This window comes from Lissotriton vulgaris, unplaced genomic scaffold (assembly GCF_964263255.1).
Source record: "Lissotriton vulgaris unplaced genomic scaffold, aLisVul1.2 SCAFFOLD_11150, whole genome shotgun sequence".
In the NCBI taxonomy this organism is placed as follows: domain Eukaryota; kingdom Metazoa; phylum Chordata; class Amphibia; order Caudata; family Salamandridae; genus Lissotriton; species Lissotriton vulgaris.
Genome location: NW_028248396.1, coordinates 30,772 through 50,680, shown reverse-complemented (window position 1 = coordinate 50,680; position 19,909 = coordinate 30,772). Strand labels below are relative to the sequence as shown.

The following is a 19,909-nucleotide window of genomic DNA, read 5'->3' as shown; positions in this document are numbered from 1 at the left end:
ACCTTTGAGGTACCTACAAAACAATTCTGCATATTAACCATGAAATATCGAATATCTAACAGTCTAGTCAAGCTGAAATTATAGGCAGTGTATGTGGAACACACAGTTATTTCATACTGAAAATACCCGCTGGGAACATTGAACAAAATAATGATGGCACATTATAGTTTAATGTTAAGTGTTGCTGGGATCCGTCACTTTAGAAAGAATTCTATTAAAACAGACCGCGCAAGAAATTATTTAGAACAATTTTAAAAAGAGGCCATTTTATTCCAAGTGTTATTGGCAGTACCATAAAACAGTACCTAGTGTCCAAATAACACAAAATATCTACTTTCATCCTACGGCATATACACAAATCAACAACTATTTGGTCATAAATGTACACTGTACAGCTTCTAAATTTTCAGGCTCAATTTAACAACAGTCTTAAAGAAACCCTCAATGTACAGAAAACAAGCCCCTTCAACATTTTTTAAAAAAAACGACATACAGTGGTCTTCTAGGTAAACATGGGGAAAACCTGGTACCAATTAAGTTTGAATTATATTCCGGAGGTTACAAACATTGCAGCAAACATAACAGCCAAATAAAAAAAAAAAAAACGTCCATATGCGTCATCGATACGTTAAGTGCGTTTTTGATGTCAGGGGCACATAAAATTACATGACACATATGCACTTCGAGGGTTTATTCCACCTTGTGATTGAAATACATAGCAAAATGTGTTTGCCAACACTGGGGGGGAAGAAAAAAAAAATCGTTAAGAAAAAAAAAAATCGGAAAGAAAAGAAAAAAAAAAAAAATCAACCACAGTGCAAAAGATTAGTTATTTGTGTGTTTTACTGTGGGCCGCACGTGCTTTGTGGCTTTTACACAAGACAAGGATGAGATTTTCCAATCATGTGTTCTTCCAGTAGTAGTGTAGAAATTCCATAAGACTTCAGACTGGTTAGCATCTCAGTCCTGGATGGATCAAAACATGTCTCTGCACACTTTGAGGGGTACTATTGTGTGTCATTTGTTCACGTTTTTATTTTCTCACAAAGTGCGAGCTAAAGTGGCATGCTGCTTTCTAGTTTAAATATTCAAACTCAATGGGCCTATATCAAGATAGGAACAATATTCTCTAAATTTCCCGCTGTACATACAGTTTATGAAGCGGACCCATTTTATCATGTGAAGGAACAAGCAAGAACCCTGGGGTGGCTACATGCATTTATCACTGACAAGTAACATCTTCTGCTCTTCCAAATCTAGGGAGAACATTTTGGAAACAGGACATGTCTAAAAGGCGCCTGCGCAAACATCTTTTCAATCCAAAATACTGTAATTATTTAGCTGGGCCTCAAGAGCTGTTTTCTGGATGAAGAAACCCCTGTATATGTACATGTTTGTTTCACAGAATTTGAAGTATGAGCACTCATTTTCTGTACATCTTAAATAGCATAATTTTAAATATTATCAAGAATTACTTTTTAACACTAGGATAGATTCATATGCAGAATGTGCACACTTTATAATCTTTCCACCTGTGGTTAACTTAAAAAGTCACTTTGGTTACCGCAAGGAACAGGAGCCATGCAGTTCTATACTAGAATTCGCAAAGCAAAAGCCAAGTCATTTAGGTTTCCTGTTTTTTCCAAACCTTATACTAAGCAATTTGGGAACCCAGATTTCCTCTAAAAGATAAAAGGTTACATTGGAATCCAGTAATTTGCTTTAGTTAGCGTGGGCAGCTTTGCAGAAAGTTTTGTACAGCATTGAAGCACACGGTTATAAAGTGGCTGACCTACAAAGTCTTTTCATTTTCAGTTTACATTAGTTGGAGTTTGACCTTTTTAAAAAAAAATGTGTTAAGGACAAGCTACCTTCGCAGTTTCATTTGGAAATTCAAAAGCATGCCAACCACCAACATGGCGGTACACCCATCTCCAACTATAAGGGTTTGGGTTGTCTACTGAAAAAGGGTCAGGCATGCTGCAAAACGTTTCTGTAGATGGTTCATCATATTTTCCTAGCATGGGTGCAGAGAACAGAAGAGAGGTCCTGTGTTTGATTATTCACCATCCCATTATAGATGTATTTAAAAGGTTTTAGGCCTGAAATGTTGCAGACTTTATTCATGCCAAACAATTGTCATCAGTTTAGTTAAAAAAAAAAGTAAAACCACTTCCGGTTTTAGAAATGTGGCCAAAAGTTGATATTATTTAATTCCTAATAGTTTTCCTTTTAGCAGAAAACGAAGTGTAATCTTCATGAAGTGGTGATACAGCATTGGGACAGTTGTTCATTGTTAAGATGTAGCAACAAAATCACTTCAAAGACTTTTCCAGGATAATTCTTTCAGAGTCATGTAGACAACGACGCATGCTAAATCTGTTCAACGCTGCTATAATGCCAAAACAGCTAAAAGAAAGTCCAGATGTTGATGCCAGCTGAGAACCAGTATTCTTAGGGACCCAACAGGTGTCCATTTAACTAATCCCTATTTTAGGCATCTACACAGTAGATTTAAATCTTCATTTCTATAAAGAAAAGGTAACGTTTACGACGTAAAAAAATGTTGTGTTCAAAGAGATAACATGTATTTACAATTACGATTTCCCAATATTCAGTGGTATTAAATGGATATTCTTGCAATAAAAACTCATAAAAAAGCTGAAGTTCCAGCTTTAAGTGGCAAAGTGTTACAGAAAAGTAAAAGGACAATGAACAAATATAAAACTTTTTTTTAGTAAAACCATTTGGTTTAAATAAACAGTTAGGTCAGCCATGGAAATATGACGACAACAAAGTCCCATACATACACACAAGGTTGCAGAAAATCTGCAGAGCAAACAAACTGCATAATGAAGCCAGCCCTCTTAAAAGGATCTTCTTTGCTTGTGTAACTGTTGAAATAGTTAACCAAAGCCCATCTTGCTCAAGACATGTTCCTGATTATTAAAAATCTCATCACACTGCTTCGACATGGGTAGCATGGAAATGTTACAGAACATGTTCCAATGAGACTAATAATCTTTTTTTCATACTATACAACCTTCAAGTACGAAAAGTACCCATTTTTTTTTACTAATCTACTCTTTCAATACAAAATAAACAATTCTGTGCATTTTTAGCATATTCATGAATTATAACCAGAGAGGTTGTATGGTCTTATCACTTTCATAGATAATTGGGTATATGTGGCCAATAACTAGTGACATCTGAGAAAGTGTTGGACTGTCTGGATATTTAGTTGATAATTCTGCAATTCAGAAGATTACGCTTTTAAATGCATTTGTTTGTCAAGACTGGTATTGTACTTACACCAAGTTATCTTTTTTTAGCCACACAAATGTTACGTTAATGTACATTAGCGCCTAAACAAAGTGAATTTATACATAATAAAAAAGCAGTCACAAAAACCTTTTTTCATTTTTTTTTTACAAAAGTTTGCCCTTTGTTTAAATAACTTGTACAAAAATATGATTCTGCAACTTCTACTTTTGTAACATGTGTGTATAGCTACTTGCCACTGGATTTTTTTTTCATACAAAATTAGCCACATAAGGCACATTGGCTATTGTTTTCCATAGTTAATAGATGAAACAGATCCTTCTGAGTTGCATGGCATGACATTTGGCACAGAACTAAGACTAAAGGTATTGGACAATTAAAAAAAACACTGTTTAAAAAAATATCTGAGCGTATAAATGTCCAAATGAAAAATAGTATTGATCTCACAAACAGAGAAAATTATGTGTACATTAAATATCACTAAGATCGTCTGCCCATTAAAACATTTGATGATCCTTCATCACGAATTATGAAAAAAATTAAAGTGAGTGTTTTTGTACATTGTATTTTGAAACTTGCGGTAATATTACGAACAGTGGTTGCAATTCAGCATAGTGGTGTTTCTTGGCAAATGATCGTGCGCATTAATTTGCACCACTCGTCTGAGACAAGGTAAACGTCAGCCAACTATATTGCCCAGTAAGTGTCAACTTCCTTGGACTTCAGTTCCTTCAGGTAACCTGGGGAGATGTTAGCGTATAGATACAAACAGAACCTGTCTGCTAAAGTGGCTATGCATGTTAAACTTGAAAGATGTGCTATAAAGGTGCTATAGCTTGCAGTGCTTCGGGGTGGATGTGACACTGTAGTTCTGCTTTACACACATCAGGATCCAGGGATTTGCTGGCAGGAAGTACAGACAATTCTTCTTCTCCTAGAAATCAGAGGAATACACATTATAACTAAAATCTAATTACTTTGCACCCAGTTTTATATTTTGTACACAAATGTGATATAAGAACATAAACACACAACTCTAAAATTAAGACAGGTCTATTTATTCTTGAATGTTCTTAAAACATTTCTTTTGCTTTATGTTAAAATCAATTACGCATCAATTTGCAGAATTCTATAACTACACTTCAAACACCTCGGTTCGAGAAAAGATATAACCACTCCTACAAAGACGCAGTATACATCAGAGGTAACAGCAACATGATGGCGAACTTCCGTCATTGTTACTGCTGCACACAAGTGAGCCAATCCTTCCACTACCATAGGTTGCACACAGGACAGGTGAAGCAAGAAGATGGAGATGGTGGGGCGTAAAATGGCACATTCTGGGATCTGTGTCAGAGCCACTGCACCTGCTGCACTGAAGGATATAAGTCCTGACCACACCTCCAACTCCGATACCAGTCTTAGAAGTTGCAGCCACCAGCAGCGGGGCAAAGTCGAAAGACACCATAGGTGGTATACCCTGGGAACGGTATAGACTCCAAAAGGGTATCAGGAATGCAGGAGTAGCAAGGAGCCTCAAGATCCTGGAGAGAGAGGAGGAGCTACGCTAGCAAACAAGATGGCTGCTTAGGCTCCCGGCTCTGCCGACCTCCGTCTCCTGCCAGATGATCCTATCATTTATCCTGTCTTTACGCCCTGCCTCCGTGTGTATGAACCGGACTACAGCTCGATGGTGCGATCCCGAGATTTCTACCGGTTTGGTAGACAGAGTTATATCATGTTAAAGTTTGCGGCCTAGCCCAGCTTGGAAGCCGGGGCCTTGAGTACTGTCCCTGCCGGGTCCCAGTTGAACAACATCGGCCGTGAGCGTGTGGCAGGGTCCGGTCTATTTCTGTGGAGGTTTTCTTGGCCCGATTTTGATGGCGGTCTGCTGAGTTGGTAAACATCGAAGGAGGGGTGACGATGCACGACTGGGGCTGTGGGCGGAGGTCCCTGACCTGGTGGCCCGGTTAGCCTCCCGCCGGTGTTCTCTGGGTTGGGATCTTCGCTTACAGTTGCGAAGCGCAGATCGATGCCGCTGTTAACATTGAGTCCCCCTCTGCTGTTGTCTGTTCCACTTTTGACTGTTCCCCGGGGAGACCGGGCTCTATGGGGGACGTAAAAATGGTCGATATTGAGCGAGGAGCAGTGGAGCGGACTGAGAATGAACCATTGTTGCGAACTGTGCTGGCGGCCATTGGGGCTCTTCATACTAACGTGGAAGCCCTTATTCATAAAATGATAGCGCGTTCGTTTGAAATTGGGCGGATTGAACTGGACCCTGCTCCACTACAAGGAATGAAGCAGCTCGAGATACCCACAATGGCCATTTTGATAGAGGAAGCGGGCCCCGTGCAATGAGAGGTGTCGGAGCCTCCGGCCGGTGTGATGGCCAATAGGAGCGAGATCGGTGCTTCGAATGGACCGTCAAGCCTACTATCAACACTGACTGTAGAAGAACTAACCGGTGCTCCCTTTCCGGAGACTTTTGATGAGAACAGTTTTGGGCTTGAAACCGCGTCTCTCCCCGTAGTTCCATTACAATGGCGGAGGAAACAACGTTGGAAGTTCATGACAGTGAGGAGAGTCTTTGGACCTGATGGAGTTCTCAGTAACTTACCATCTTTGCTTGATCTCAGTTTGAACTTTGCTGCACTTTTCTCGTATTTTGACTATCCTGTGGAGGCGACAGTTCGTCCGGAAGGGGTTCGCACGTCCGATCGGAAGGGTCAAGGATGAGACTGATTGACTGGGTTTGACATCGTGGTCTTGATGGATGTGGGATTTGCTACCATGATGCTTGCGGGAGGTTGGGCGGTGTTTACAGTTTCCCCTGTTGCGTACTGCATTAGCTTCTTAATAGATTTGTGGATTTACTCTGGGGGATTCTTGGTTCTGGCGGGAGGGAGGGGGTACCGGGGGCAGGAACGAAGGTGCCCTCCTCCATTTTCTATTTTTAGTATTTAGTTAGATGGGGCGACAGGCACACTGCTAGTTGGGGTTCGGCGAAAGCCATATGCAGGGGTGCAGGGTGGGGGGATGGGTGTGAGTGTAGTTAGTTTAGGCTGTGGCGTGAATATTTTTGTCATTTATCCTGGTTTAGTTTTTTCGTATCTGGGGGCACTACGCCTTTCTTTATCCTGTTCTGTTGGGTGGTGGGGACTGAGTACCGTAGCGCATCAAATGTAGCTTAATTGTGTGCAGTCAACCATTATTGAACGATCTACGCGTCGATGTTTCAATGACCCCGCCCACTGTTTTTTTACAGAAATCCTGATATCTGAAAATGTTTGCTTATTATTGTAACTGAATGTGATGTCCCAGATACGTCTTTGTTTTAATTTGTTTTATATTTGAAAATAAAAAGAAATATAAAAAAAATGAACCTAGAGAGAAGGAGGCATCAGCACTTTACCACTGCTAACCAGTAGTAAAGTGCCTGTGCTACTTCTTTAAACATGGTTGAATTGGCATACCCCTAGCTAGAAAATGTACTTTGGCTATAAATCTCTATTATATGGTGCAAATGGTTCTCAGGATCTAATATCACTATATGACAGCAAGACCATCTGTGCCATCCATTACATTGACAGTGCAAACATGGCTTCAGTCCTAACATTGTGGCAGTGTCAACATAAACCCTTTTGACAGGTCAAACCCTCAATTTTAAACATATTAATAAGTCACCCTCAAGTAGGTCTTGTAGGCCACAAGACATGGTGCTTGGTATTTAATAGAAGGACATTTAATATTAACATAAGCTTACAGTGACTCACACCCAAAAGCTATGTTCACTGTTAGAAGGCTGGATGGCCCATAAAGAACCACTGGCAAGTAATATTACATGCCAATACAGTACCTTAGGAACGGTGCCAGCCAGAAAAGGAATTAAACAACTATTTAAATAGGTATTAAAAATCTAATTCAATGGTAAAGATGGATTATTAATAAATATTAAGGAAAACTAACTTTTAGAAAGTTACCTTATCCCCGTCTGAAGTTCCTGGAGACTAATTTGCATTGGTAGTCCAGCTTCTCCAAGCCAGTGATTAGCCTTGAATAGGTGTGAACAAAGTATGAAATGCTTCTCAGGAGCAAACTATAGACACATTGTTGTGCTGTTTGACAACTAGAATCCCCATGGAACTCCCCTCAACCCCCCCCCCCCCCCAAAGAAAAACGATGGACCTTTCTAACTGAAGAAAGAGGAGATCAGCTAGTGCTGTTTGCAATCTTGGGGTTTTATTTTATGACAAGTTATCTCTGAAGAGCAATGTCACAAAAGTTGCCAGCCCTGGCTTCACGCTCCTATATGGTCTTAGGAAGGTGCTTCTTCTACTACCTACTCAAGCTAAATCGCTCATTGTGTGTAGCATCATACTCATTAGATTGTACTACTGTAACACCTTAATACTCGGAGCTCCAGAGTATTTGATTAATAGACTGCACAGAGTCCAGGTGGCAGCAGCTAAACTTGCTCTAAATAGACCTCACAGATCCTTGGCATCTAATGCATTAAGGGACTGGGGCTGGCTGCCACTGAGGCAGAGGAGCGTCTTCAAAGCCATGTGCATTGTGCATAAGGCTCTACATGGTTAAGGTTCTGTGCTATTGCAACGTAAACTGAAAGTATACACCCCTGGGAGACTCCTCCACTTGAGCACTGCAAATCTTGCCTGCATGAATACATTTCACAAGAAACAACAAGGTGGTTGTGCTTTTGCACCTCAGGCTGCCCAACTGTGGAACAAGTTGCCACCCTCGCAGGTCAGCTACAGATCAGCTGAAATTTAGGAAAGCATTCAAGACCTGGCTCTTCCCCAAGTACTTGCTCTTCAAGTATGTGTTTTTGTTTTTCGATGTTCAACAGTGTTCCTCTCCTATGCTGTCAGTGCCAGGATACCAGCATGGTGACAGCTGCACTTTATAAATAAACTGACTGACCCAAAGGGGCAGAGATGGGTCCTCTGAACCCCACAGAATATGTAACCTGTGGGCATCCTTTTTGATATTACAGTGTAAATCCTGCTTGACAGCTTTTAGCCCACATGTAATAGTTGGGGCATTCTTCAACAGGAGAGAACAGGATGCTCAAGCTATTTTTGTGTATCCACTGTCTGGCTGCTGGAGGACCATGCTTTCTTCCTACCAGATACGGTCTCTGGTTTTATTGTGGGTAAAGGGCCTGCCTCTACCTGGATTTAAATGCTACATATGGAAGAAAACATGCACGCACACACACACCCCTCCCCCCAACCCCGCTCAGAGCCCAAGTTGAGTGTGGTCGAAGTGTTTACCATCTTGTATTTGCCTTGACACATTGCATTTTTGGCACGTTTGCAGGAACGTCAGCAGGAACTACAGCAAAAGAAGATAGGCCCGGTCCTGGGAAGTTTTACCACACTAGTTAGGGAGGGGTGAGGAGTCCAGGACACTTTCTGGACCTGCAGTAGATCAGAAGAGGAGTGGACCTGCTGTCTGTGACCTGAGAGGAGCCCTTAAGGACTAGACCTTCTCCCGATTGTACCCAGGACAAAGAAGTGGATTCCAAGAGTCATAAGGCTGCCCTGTGTGGCTATACAGAGACAAGCTGCAATTGTACCTGGTCTGGACTTGCTGTTCACCTCTGCCCGACACTCTGGGAGTCTCCAAGTGTCTACCTGAGGTCCTGGGGGGCTTTAGAAGTATGCACCTGTGGTCGATTGAGAGTTAAAAGGCTAAATCAGAAGGTAAAATCTTTAACCAGTACACACTTGCTTGGTGTGTCCGACACTCACTCCATTGCAGTCAGCCTCAAATGGCGCCTAAATACCGGTATAGCGGGCGACAATTGACTATCATTGGCACTTTGTGCTTTTTTACACTATTTCTACTTTAAACTTTAAAAATGTATCTCTCCGGCTCCCCTTGTATTTTTTATTGTCATTTTGTTAATTAAATGTTACTCTCGCACTCCACACTGTATCTGCAGCATAGAATACCGATTTAAGGCATGCTTTTGCAATCTTTTTAATCTCTTCAACTACTGCCTTCCCTCTCTTCTAAACCTCCTCTGGAAGATGCCTAACCATTTGTCCACCAAATATCACCACTCGGACATATCGGTTTAAAAGTACATTAAAACTGGCTATTTCCTGCTGACTGCTCAATTATTTTTAACTGCCTGCTTCCAGCCTTCACTGTTAGTCGGGCACTGCACCACATGTAGACACTGATAGTGCATTCTAAATGGGATATTTTGTATTGTAGGCATTGAATAAAAGCTTTGTACTAATTTTCTACTGTAGGAGTTACAGCTTGTGTTGTGGTTGGTTTGAGGTATACCTCCCTTTGTAGCTGGAAGATTGCTGGTAACATTGGTAAGTGATGATACTTGCTACATTGAAGTGTTATGGTCTGTAAAAAAAGATGGCGTCTTCCTATGCTGAATCCATTTGGACAGCTAAAATGCCAGATACCCTTTGGGTGACATTGCGGTAAATGAAATGTTTGGTGGGGAAGGTTGCTTGGGTAGAGTTCAGTTTCTTCCTAAGGTGAGTCTTGCTCTACAAACTGTGTCTTTCTCATCTTTTGTATCACATTGCATCGCAGAGTCATTTGTGTCTGAATCAACTGTTAATCCTTTCTCTGTTAAGTGTTCATCCCCTGTATTCCATTCCTGTAGAAACTGTTGTGGTACCATGGTATAGATGGAGTTGTAAGACTATCAATGTCCTCTCTTGGTCTCTTTATCCTTAAGGGTCTTGGACCCTTAGAAGAAGCTAAAGCCTACTCAAATATATATATATATATATATATATCTATATATATATATATTACGCACATTAAAAAAATCATTCTTCTAGGTTCAAAAATCCCATATGTTTTTGGGTGCTTTTTATCAGTGTTTATGGTTTATCATTGTGTTTTCGAACTCAATCTTGTTCTGAACTCCAGTCCAATTTTTGTCTTTCTTTTTCCATTCTTCATTGTGCTCTGTCCTCAATGTTGTTGATTTGTCTCAATTCCTAAACACGATTGTGCTCTGAAGTAGAGTTAGGGGTTCTTCTCTTTGGACTCAATCGTTCTGTGAAGTTGAGTCCAAAGATATTTCAGTCAGCCTCAATGTAGTCTCATTCAATGTTAGCTGCCAAGCCATAATAACAAATAAGAGGGGGTGGGGCGGGAGTCTGCGGCGGTCGAAGAATAAGAATACTTCAGGGAAGACATGGAATAGGATCACCCCAGAAGGTCTTTAATAGACACTCTGCTCGGTGCAGAATTCAGTTGGTGCATTACCAGTTCTCTTGGCTGAAGGATTTCAAAACTGAATAGGGGCTGCTCTTGATATTGTTGCTCCTTTGTCAAGTGAATGAATGAATGAAACTGCACTTGTATAGCGCTATCTACCCGGAGGCCTCGTAGCGCTTATGACTGAAAACTTACTTAGCGCGGGCTCAGGGCAGATCAGCAAGATTTAGCATACAAGTGTGTTTTCAGGGCTTTCCTGAAGGAGAGATGATTAATAGTTCCCCGAAGGGATAAAGGGAGGGTGTTCCAGAGCTTGGCCGCAGTGTGTGAAAAAGAGCGGCCTCCCCAGCGGGCCTTCCTAACTCTGATGGGGGTGGCCAGCTGGAGGGTACAGGAACGGAGGGGACGGGACATAGGAAGTAACCAAGGGCTGTAAAATTGCAGGGCCTGTGTGATGAAAGGCTTTGTGTAAAATACACATGGCCTTGAATTGTACTCTTGCCGCTATAGGGAGCCAGTGGAGCTCCCTTAGGGCATTCCTTGCCGACTGCCAGCGAGGAAGATTGTAGAGTAGACGGGCCGCACTGTTTTGGGTGACTTGGAGCTTCTGGGTGGCAAAAGTAGGAGCTCCCATATAGAGGGCGTTCCCGTAGTCCAGGCGAGATAGTATAAGGGCCTGGACCAGGATCCTCCTTGCCTGGAATGGAAGCAGAGGGAGCACCTTCCGCAGCATCCTCATCAACCCAAAACAGGTAGCTGCAGTCTTTGTGGCTTGGACCGAGAAATTCAAGGCTGAATCGAACCAGATCCCCAGGCTTTTTATTTGGGACTTGGGAGCGGGGGGCGGGCCTAGACATGGTGGCCAGATGGATGCAAAGACAGAGGGAGAAGGATTACCCAGTAAGAGAACATCTGTTTTCTCCCCGTTAAGTTTTAAACAGGAAGATTGCATCCATCTGGCAATAGCCTCCAGACAGGGGCCTAAGGTGTGGGACGATCCTTCCGAGTGGTCTAAGGAGACCACCAGTTGGGTATCGTCCGCGTAGGTGACAATACGCACACCGAAGGGATGGACTATCCTGTCTAGGGGTTCCATGTAGGCATTAAACAGGGTGGGGCTCAGGGAGGAGCCCTGAGGAACCCCACACCTGAGTGGATGTTTAGGGGACACCGCCTCACCCTCAAAGACCTGGAAGAAACGGTCAGCCACTCCAGGGCCGCGCCCGACACGCCCATGTCCGCCAGTCGTTGTAATAGCGTGACATGGTTGACCGTGTCGAACGCGGCGCTAAGATCTAATAGGATGTATAGTTTTTTTACCTGCCGGTGTAGTTTTACAGCTTGAAGAATTTTCTGAATTACATGCTGTGCATTATTCCGCCATATCTAGTGGTCGGTCCGGAATTGTTGTATTTGTCTTTTTTTTTGTTTTTTTGTTAGTGAGTGTCGATATCCCACCATTTGGTGTCCTCCTGTGACATAGGCGTGCTTTTTCTGGAAGCCCCCACCTTTAGTTGCCATCTTCTGAATTTTTTTTTTTCCTCCTTCCTGTCTCCTTTTTCTTGGTGGAGGAGGGTGGGTTCTCTAATGAATACCGAAAATTATTCAAGCTGCAAAACTACGCCGACAAGTAAGAAATTACATGTTTTGAAGCGTGAATCTTTTCTGGATTCACATGCTGTGCATAGACTTTGTAGCAGTTTGCTAGTCTTGGTGTGGCTGGGTGAAAGATGAGCGTTGGTTTGTGAATAGATGTTGCAAGACATTCTGTCCACCTTGTGCTTCTTTATACATTTGAATGTTCTCACAATAAGATTTTGTGAACGTGTGCACTGAAGGCCATGTTGCCATGCCAATGTCCTGAATTGGAGTATTGGCAGGAAAGGCAATAGTTGCCCCTTTCTGTCTTGTTGAGTGAGCTCGCGGGGATCCTTGTAATATTTGTCCAGCTGGTTTGTGATATAATTGTATGGCTTGTGCAATCCATTTTGCAATTGTGTTCTTGGTTACTGGCCTTCCAAGAAAACTGTTAGCAAAAGATACAAAGAATTGCTTTGTCTTTCTGGATTCCTTTGTTTTTTCAATGTAATACATGACTGCTCTTCTAGCGTCAAGAGTGTGCAATGCTTTCTCTGCTTGTGTCTTTGGCTTTTGGAAGAAAAAATGTATTTTATGGATTAGTTTATGTGGAATTTTGATACCACCTTTGGCATGAAATGCCAATCTGTTCTCATGACAATTCTGTCATTATGTATTTGGAAGTAGGATTCCTGTAATGTTAGTGTTTGCAACTCACTAACTCTACGTAGTGAAGTTATCGCCATTAAAAAGGCCATCTTCAGTGTGAGCATTTGTGGCGTTGCCTTGTGCAGTGGGTCAAATGTTGCCTTTATCAGCTGAGCAAGTACTACATTTAGATTCCACGTGAGTGCTGGCACTGTGTTTAGTGGGGCAATTCTCTTTGCCCTTTCCAGAAAACTTTTTACCATGTGAGAAGTGAAGAAGTTCTTCCCTGCGAGTCCTCTTGTATATGCTACAATTGCTGCTAAGTGAACTTTCAGTGATGCATAGGTTAGTTTACTCTGCAGTAGATGTGTTAAGTACCTTAGAACTGTTTTTTGTGTGTGATTTTTGGGGAAAGACTTTCTCTGAGGCCTCAGAGTATCTTTTCCATTTTGCTGTGTAGCATTTTCTAGCGGTCAGCTTTCTTGCTTCCCTTAGGACTGCCATAGTACTTTCTGGTAGCTTTAGGTGCGCAAGCTCTATGCCCTCAGGAGCCATGGTGCGAGAATCAGGCTTTCTGGGTGGAGCACTCTTCCTTCTTGCATGGTTAATAAGTCTTGTCTGTTTAGTAATTTGTAAATTGTCCATTAAGATATCTCCATTATCTCGGAGAACCATGTGTGCCTCGCCCATTGTGGGGCAATAAGAATCATTGTCATGTGGCTAATCTTGCAATTGTTGATTACTTTGTGGATTTGTGGTATCGGGGGAAAAAAGCATAAGCAAATCTCCCTGACCAGTTTATCCATAGCGCATTCCCTAGGGACTGATCGCAAGGTTGCCTGGCCGCAAAGTGTTGACATTTTACATTTTGGGGTGTTGCAAAGAGGTCGACCTCTGGAGTTCCCCATTTGCGAAAAATCTCTTATTGATGCATCTCCCACTCGTGGGATGACAAAGCTTGTCTGCTCAGTCTGTCCGCTTCTACACTGTCCTTGCCTGGCAGGTGGATTGCTATTATGTTTATGTTCCGTAAATCGCCCACTTCCAGAGTTGCTGAGCTAGAGTCGAAAGTGTTACAGTATTTGTTCTCCTTTGTTTGTTTATGTAAAACATGGTGGTTGTATTAGAGTTGTTTTCCCGTGCAACTCTTTCTGAAAGGTTTTTAAGGGTAGGAAACAGTCTTTAACTCTGGGATGCTGATGTGCTGTCCAGCTTCCTGCTGTGTACACAGTCCCCTCACTTTGAGGTTGTCCATGTGAGCTCCCCACCCTATTTGTGAGGCATCTGTTGTTATGGTCACTGTTGGAGTTGCCAGCTTAAAGGGTCTCCCTTTGGATATGTTCCCCTTGTTCCACCATGCTATTTCTTCCTATATTTTTTTGAGTGACAACCACTAGATTCTCCCAACTCCCCGTTGCTTGTGACCATTATGCTTGAAGCCATTCCTGGAATGGTCTCATGTGTAGGCGGATGTTGGGATTAAGTGAATGCAGTAACTTCCCCACTGTCCTCACTGTCTGAGTGCCCCTTCCACTATAGCTGTTTTTCCTTCAATAAGGCTATTGTTTGTTTCTCGCTTGGGAATACTTTCCCCACTACTGTATCTATTCTTGCTCACAAGATCCTTTTGTCTTGTTCTGGCTCTGGTGAAGATTTGTCCCAGTGTATTGAAAAACAAAGGTGGATTAGTGTATCTATTACCTGGTGTATGTGCTGTTTGCAGACTTCGTACGAGTTTGCCCTTATTAACCAGTCGTCTAGCTAAGTGTATACATGTATTCCCTGTCTTCTTAAGTGTGCAGCTACTGCTGCTAGACACTTTGTGAACACTCTTGGTGCCGACTTTAGACTGAAAGGTAGCACTTTGAATTGGTATTGTATGTCGTTGACTACAATTCTTAGTAACCTTTTGTGTCTGTTGTTCATTGGGATGTGCAGACAGGCATCATTGACGTCTATGGTAGCCATGTAGTTTCCCTTTTGTCCACGGGGTATTACCTTCTGTAGGTTCGTAATCTTGAATATTTGCATCGTTATGAACTTGTTTAGGAATCTGAAATCTAAGATAGAACGTAGTGTTCCGTCTATCTTTAGGATTAGGAAGTACGTAGAGTAATTTCCCTTGTGAGATACATGTTCTATTGCTTGTTGTCCCTGTACTTCTTGCAGTAAGAGTGGTTTCTCCTTTTTTTTTTTTTTTTTTTTTTTTACAGAGTTTTATATAGCGCAAACTTCACCCAAAGATATCGGGTATCCGAGCGCTTTACATAGCACCAGTTGCGTTTAGATGAGGACACATAATTTTTTGTTGTTGTTAGGCAGAGGGCGATTATGGGCCATATGTATCATTCCAAATTGCGACCGCAATTTGTCTTAGTGGTATGTGTGAAAGAAAAACTGTCCCACAAAATAAGGAATCGCAAAATTTGCAATTCCTTATTTTGCAATTGCCTTTACGGAATCGCAAATTGCTATTCCTTAAATGCAATGTAGGAAGCACAGAAAAAGTGCACAGTGGCCTTAAGGAATCGCAAATAACCACCAACTTAAAGTTCGCGGTAATTTGCGATTTCTTTGAAAAGTGCACTTTTTTGCGTTTTTTAAAGTGCCATGTGGCGCACATACACATGTGAACACATGTACATTTCAGGGGTGCAACAGGGTGTCCTTTTGACACCGTGGCATTCCATTCTCAATTTGCGATTCTCTAATTGAGAATCGCCAATTGAGAGGAGGTATTCCTTAATTGTGAATTGCAATTTGTGATTCGCAATTAAGGAATATGTAGGATTCGCAAAATTATTTGCAAAGCCTACATACATAGCGTTCTGCGATTCTCAAATAGCGATTCTCTACAAATTGCTATTTGAGGATCGCAAAACCAAAAGTTTCATACATATGGCCCTAAGTGATTTGCCCAGAATCACAGGATGTTCAGCGTTGTTGCCGAAACTCGAACCCAGTTCCCCATATTCGAGGTCGACCGCCCAAGCCGTTAGGCCAACTCCTCTCCCCTTTGTAAAAATGTTTCTCTTTGGCCTTCTGTTTGGAGGTGTTTTGACTAGTTCTATGCAATAACCATACTGTATAATGTTTGAAATCCATTTGTCAGAAGTGATAACTTTCAATTTTTAGTGGAAATTCTCTAGTCTGTCTCCTACTGGTGTAGAATGTTGGAGGAACTGTTTGTTTGATGTCTTTGATTCTTTGTGTGCATCCTCCGTGATCTTTCTGGAAAGTGTGCCGTGTTTGCAATGCAGTCATTTAGCTTGTGTGGCTGCTCCCCCGTCCCCCCCGCACACCCCCAACCTCCATTGATATGTCCTCTCCCTCACAGAAGGTCATCTCTACCATGGATACCGCCTGCTTTTTCTGCCCAACACAGACTGCACCATATTCTAAGATGTAAGCCACATTTGGGGGCATTGTGGGTCTACAGTCAAAGTCAGAGAGAGTCATACGACTCCACCCAAATCAACGCCAAGTAAAAAAGAACACAGATTTCCAGACAGCATGTGAATCTAGAATATTTTAAGCTGCAAAATTTGCAGTGTGTACCATGTAAAGTGCTATTGCCATTCAAGACACTCATAGGGCCCAGGCACGTAAAGCCACATTTCAGGAATCCACATTGGAACCAGTATGAAAAGCACCAGTTGTATGCAATAATCCACAGAGCACGTAGCATATAGTGCACAGTAGCCATCGCAGTAGAAAGAGCATGGATTCCGGATGGTCGATTCCTCACACCTCCACCCTGTGTTGAACTCTTAACTTCTGTCTTCACATATCAGGCAAGGAATAGCAAAGGCTGCTGCTTGTTCATGCCATATTATTTTTGTTTGGCCATCAAAGCTACTCTCCACCAGTTGCCAGACCTGGACAGTTTACACTGCATAGCATGTCACTGTTTGCAGGCTTTGGTAGACCCAATGAGCAACACGCCCCACCCAGCCCCTCTACCCCAAAATCCAGAATATTTCACAAATCAACTACAATTCGGATCCCTACACTCCTCTGGACTGTGCTACAAAGAAGGGTTGGTGCCCCTCCACCCCAGTGAACCATTCCCATTGCATGTGCATCATTCCTGCAACCTTGACAATTGTTCGCACTGAACCCATGCAGACTCTACATTCCAGTAAACTGTTCCTCAGCACCTCAAAACGGCATGTGCACATGGGGCACCTACAGCACAAGGTATAACGCTCACCCACGGGTTATAGGTAGACCTCCCTTGCCCCCACCATGCCACACAGGGTGCAGCCCTCTGGCTCTTGGCACAGGGGCAGCCTCCAACTGAGTACCACATGAACAGAAAAATAAAGCAAAAATACTGTAAAGCTGCTGATGCAACACATGCGTAAAAGCAGCAACACCATGAATGATGTATTTCTCTTATTACTGGCCAGCCACAAAATGCTCACACTATGTTAACTGCCACACACTGCCATGGATGCAAAAATATGACAACGGCTGCATAAAGAAAAGAAGAATCATACTTTACCTAATCCAGAGGATGAGGAGACGCTCTCCGTGATCGAGGAAGTTTCTATATGGTCTAGCAAAAGCCCCTCCATTAAGGGAAGGGAAATTTCTGACGACGGAACAGAAGAATCGTATATTCCCGAATCTCGAGGCATATCTGGCGGATTGGTCACTTTCACCACATGCAACAAAGGCTGAAGCAGCACACCTTCCGCTCCCATGTCCTGCGAATCACATTCACTCATGTTCAAGTGTTGAATTAAAGATCGCGAGTTTGAATTCATAGCATTGACCACAACACCATCTGAATCACCTTCAGGCAACTGTTGGCTTGTTACGTCATTTAAAACCAGGCCAGAGTCAAACTTTACCATCACGGGCTCGTGTGAAGGAAGAGGTGGCGAAGAAGACACTGGGGTCAATTGCTTTTCAAACCAGTCAGGCTCTTGGTCGATATACTGGTGCATGTTGCAGATTGCAACATAAAGGGCGCGACCAGACTTGCTCCTAAAGTAGTTTCTCTTGCTTATGTTGGCCGGAAACTGCTCGGGGTCCTGCAAACTCTGGTCCTTGGAGTGTAGACGGGAGTAGAGCTGAGGGAGATGATCCATAAGCTTGAACTTGGTAGTCATATCCAGGACACTCGGAATGTCGCTCTCGCAGGAGTAATCGAAGTACACTGAAATAAACCTGCAAAGCTCCTCAGAGTTCTGCTTCATCTGGCGCAGCTTCTCAGCCATCGTTGATATAGCAAGTACAAAAAGATCTTCCTTCTCAGGTTCTCTCTTTGGGCCTTTCTCCAGCTTCTTCATCCTCTTTTCCACAAAGTACTTCATGCCTTTGGAACACACGATGATGAAGTAGTGACATTCTTTCATTTTACGCTTCAACCAGTCCTTCTGGCCACTTTTGCGGATTTTGATGTGCTCCCACATATCCAGTGTGACCTGGAAAAAAATACAAACAAAGGGTTTATACATTATTCAATGGTATATGCTCCATATTTGATGGGTTGCGTTAGCAGAGAACATGATAAATCCATGCATATCTTTCTATGAGATAGATCAAAAGGTACTAAAAAGAAAGTGGTGACTTGTTCGCACACAGTGAAAGGCCATCTTTAAGTTCCTTATTTTTGCATTTGGTTATTGAACTGGTTCTCATGAGGTGACATTTGTGCCCAGCCAGCATTACCATGTGTTACAAACGACAAAATAATAAAGAAATGCTATCAAAAATGTGCTGCATCACGCTACATAACCTGCTTTTTTTTGCCGCATAATTAGGCCAACCGTGTCGCATAATTTGAAGCTCCTCTGCCGCATAATTCCAGTAGCCATGGGTACAGCCCCCCAATTACCCTCCTCCTGTAGGTCCGACGTAATTGCCAGGGCTGGTTTGAGTTCCCAGTCCGGCCCTGCCCACAGTGACATCACAGGATTGCCCCCCAACCCCTCCTCCGTCCAACCTCTGACCCTATGCTTACTTGCAGCTGAGGGACTACCTAGCGGGCAGGCAACGAGTGTAGACAAGACTCTCAGCCCTATCCTAACCCAACACTTGAGCTCTCTGAAACAGGCCCAGCTACCGGCGGGTTAAGCACCATTTAAAATAAAATAAAAATCTATTTAAGTGAGGAGCCATGGTAGCTGGGATACTTTACAAATATGAAGAAAGTGTAGTGTTTAAAAATGGGAACAGCTAATTCCAAAGGTAGATCACTAGAGTTAAACGTCATCAGTTAATTGCACGCGCTGCTTATTTCTGCACCTAAGTAGGAATGGCTATAGTGCTCTCTGAACACTAGGTGTCGCCCTTGCCGCATTTATACAACGCTGTAGAATGTATTGTCTCCAGCTTGCGAAACACGATCACGTAAAAAGGATCTGTATGAAACATGCAGGCGGCGTTATACTAGCAACAATTACAAGCTTTCCTATATCATTGACAACAATTGCCATTAAAAGCAGATGTACACAGTATTTCCGAGTATAAACAGTTTCGTAAATCAAACAATACAACTCTGGGCCGCTGCATTAAAACACAATTTGTAAAGACAACAGTACAGTGCTTTGTTCAATGTGTAATGTTTTTCGTGAAAGGAACGTTTACCCAAGCTAGTACATGCCAAAGGTACACTTTTCTAAAAAATATTTAAAATGTGCCTTTAATTGCTAGCCCCGTATGTAGTTGCTACCAGGTTTAAAATAAATGCCCAATCTTAAGTGCCATTACTGTACGAGCATGATTTGGACAAACTTTCGCCTGCGGCAAACTGCACACCGAGTACTAATGCATCTACCTCACAGCCGCAGAAGTCCTGCAGAAAGGACGCGAAGCACTGGATGACGTTGACGTGCTTGGGGCAGTCGCGGCTGGAGTAGCAAATGAAGACCTTGGGCCGGTGTCGGGGCCGCTCAGCCGGCAGCGCCGCCGAGTACGCAGAGGACTCGGAGCTCTCTTCGTCCAAGTGAGAATAAATGTTTTCTGCAATAGAAAGGGAGAACATATTAACTATTCAAGTTCCTGAAGAGAAATACTACACGATTGGCTGCGTCCGTTTTGGCGGGAAATTACTGATGGGCAGCACTGTTAAACCTTAGGTAGGCCACCGTTGTATAGACCTAATGTGGGGACCCTGGCCTCCGACAGGTGACCTGTGCGGTATCTGTCCACAGGCTGT

At 42.8% G+C, this 19,909-nt stretch overlaps 1 protein-coding gene across 1 annotated transcript in view; it reads right to left on the bottom strand.

Annotated features, from left to right (window-relative positions):
• Nucleotides 1–249: 249 nt before the first annotated feature.
• The window catches only part of LOC147664125 (interleukin-17 receptor D-like), a 39,755-nt gene continuing 20,095 nt past the window's right edge, over nt 250–19,909 (bottom strand). The window contains exons 8-10 of the mRNA XM_086949975.1: nt 19,529–19,713; nt 17,246–18,173; nt 250–4,216 (exon numbers count right to left, since the gene is read on the bottom strand). Of these exons, the coding sequence (XP_086806101.1) occupies nt 4,101–4,216; nt 17,246–18,173; nt 19,529–19,713 (1,229 nt within the window). The 3' untranslated portion in view covers nt 250–4,100. The remainder of the gene's footprint in view (nt 4,217–17,245; nt 18,174–19,528; nt 19,714–19,909) is intronic.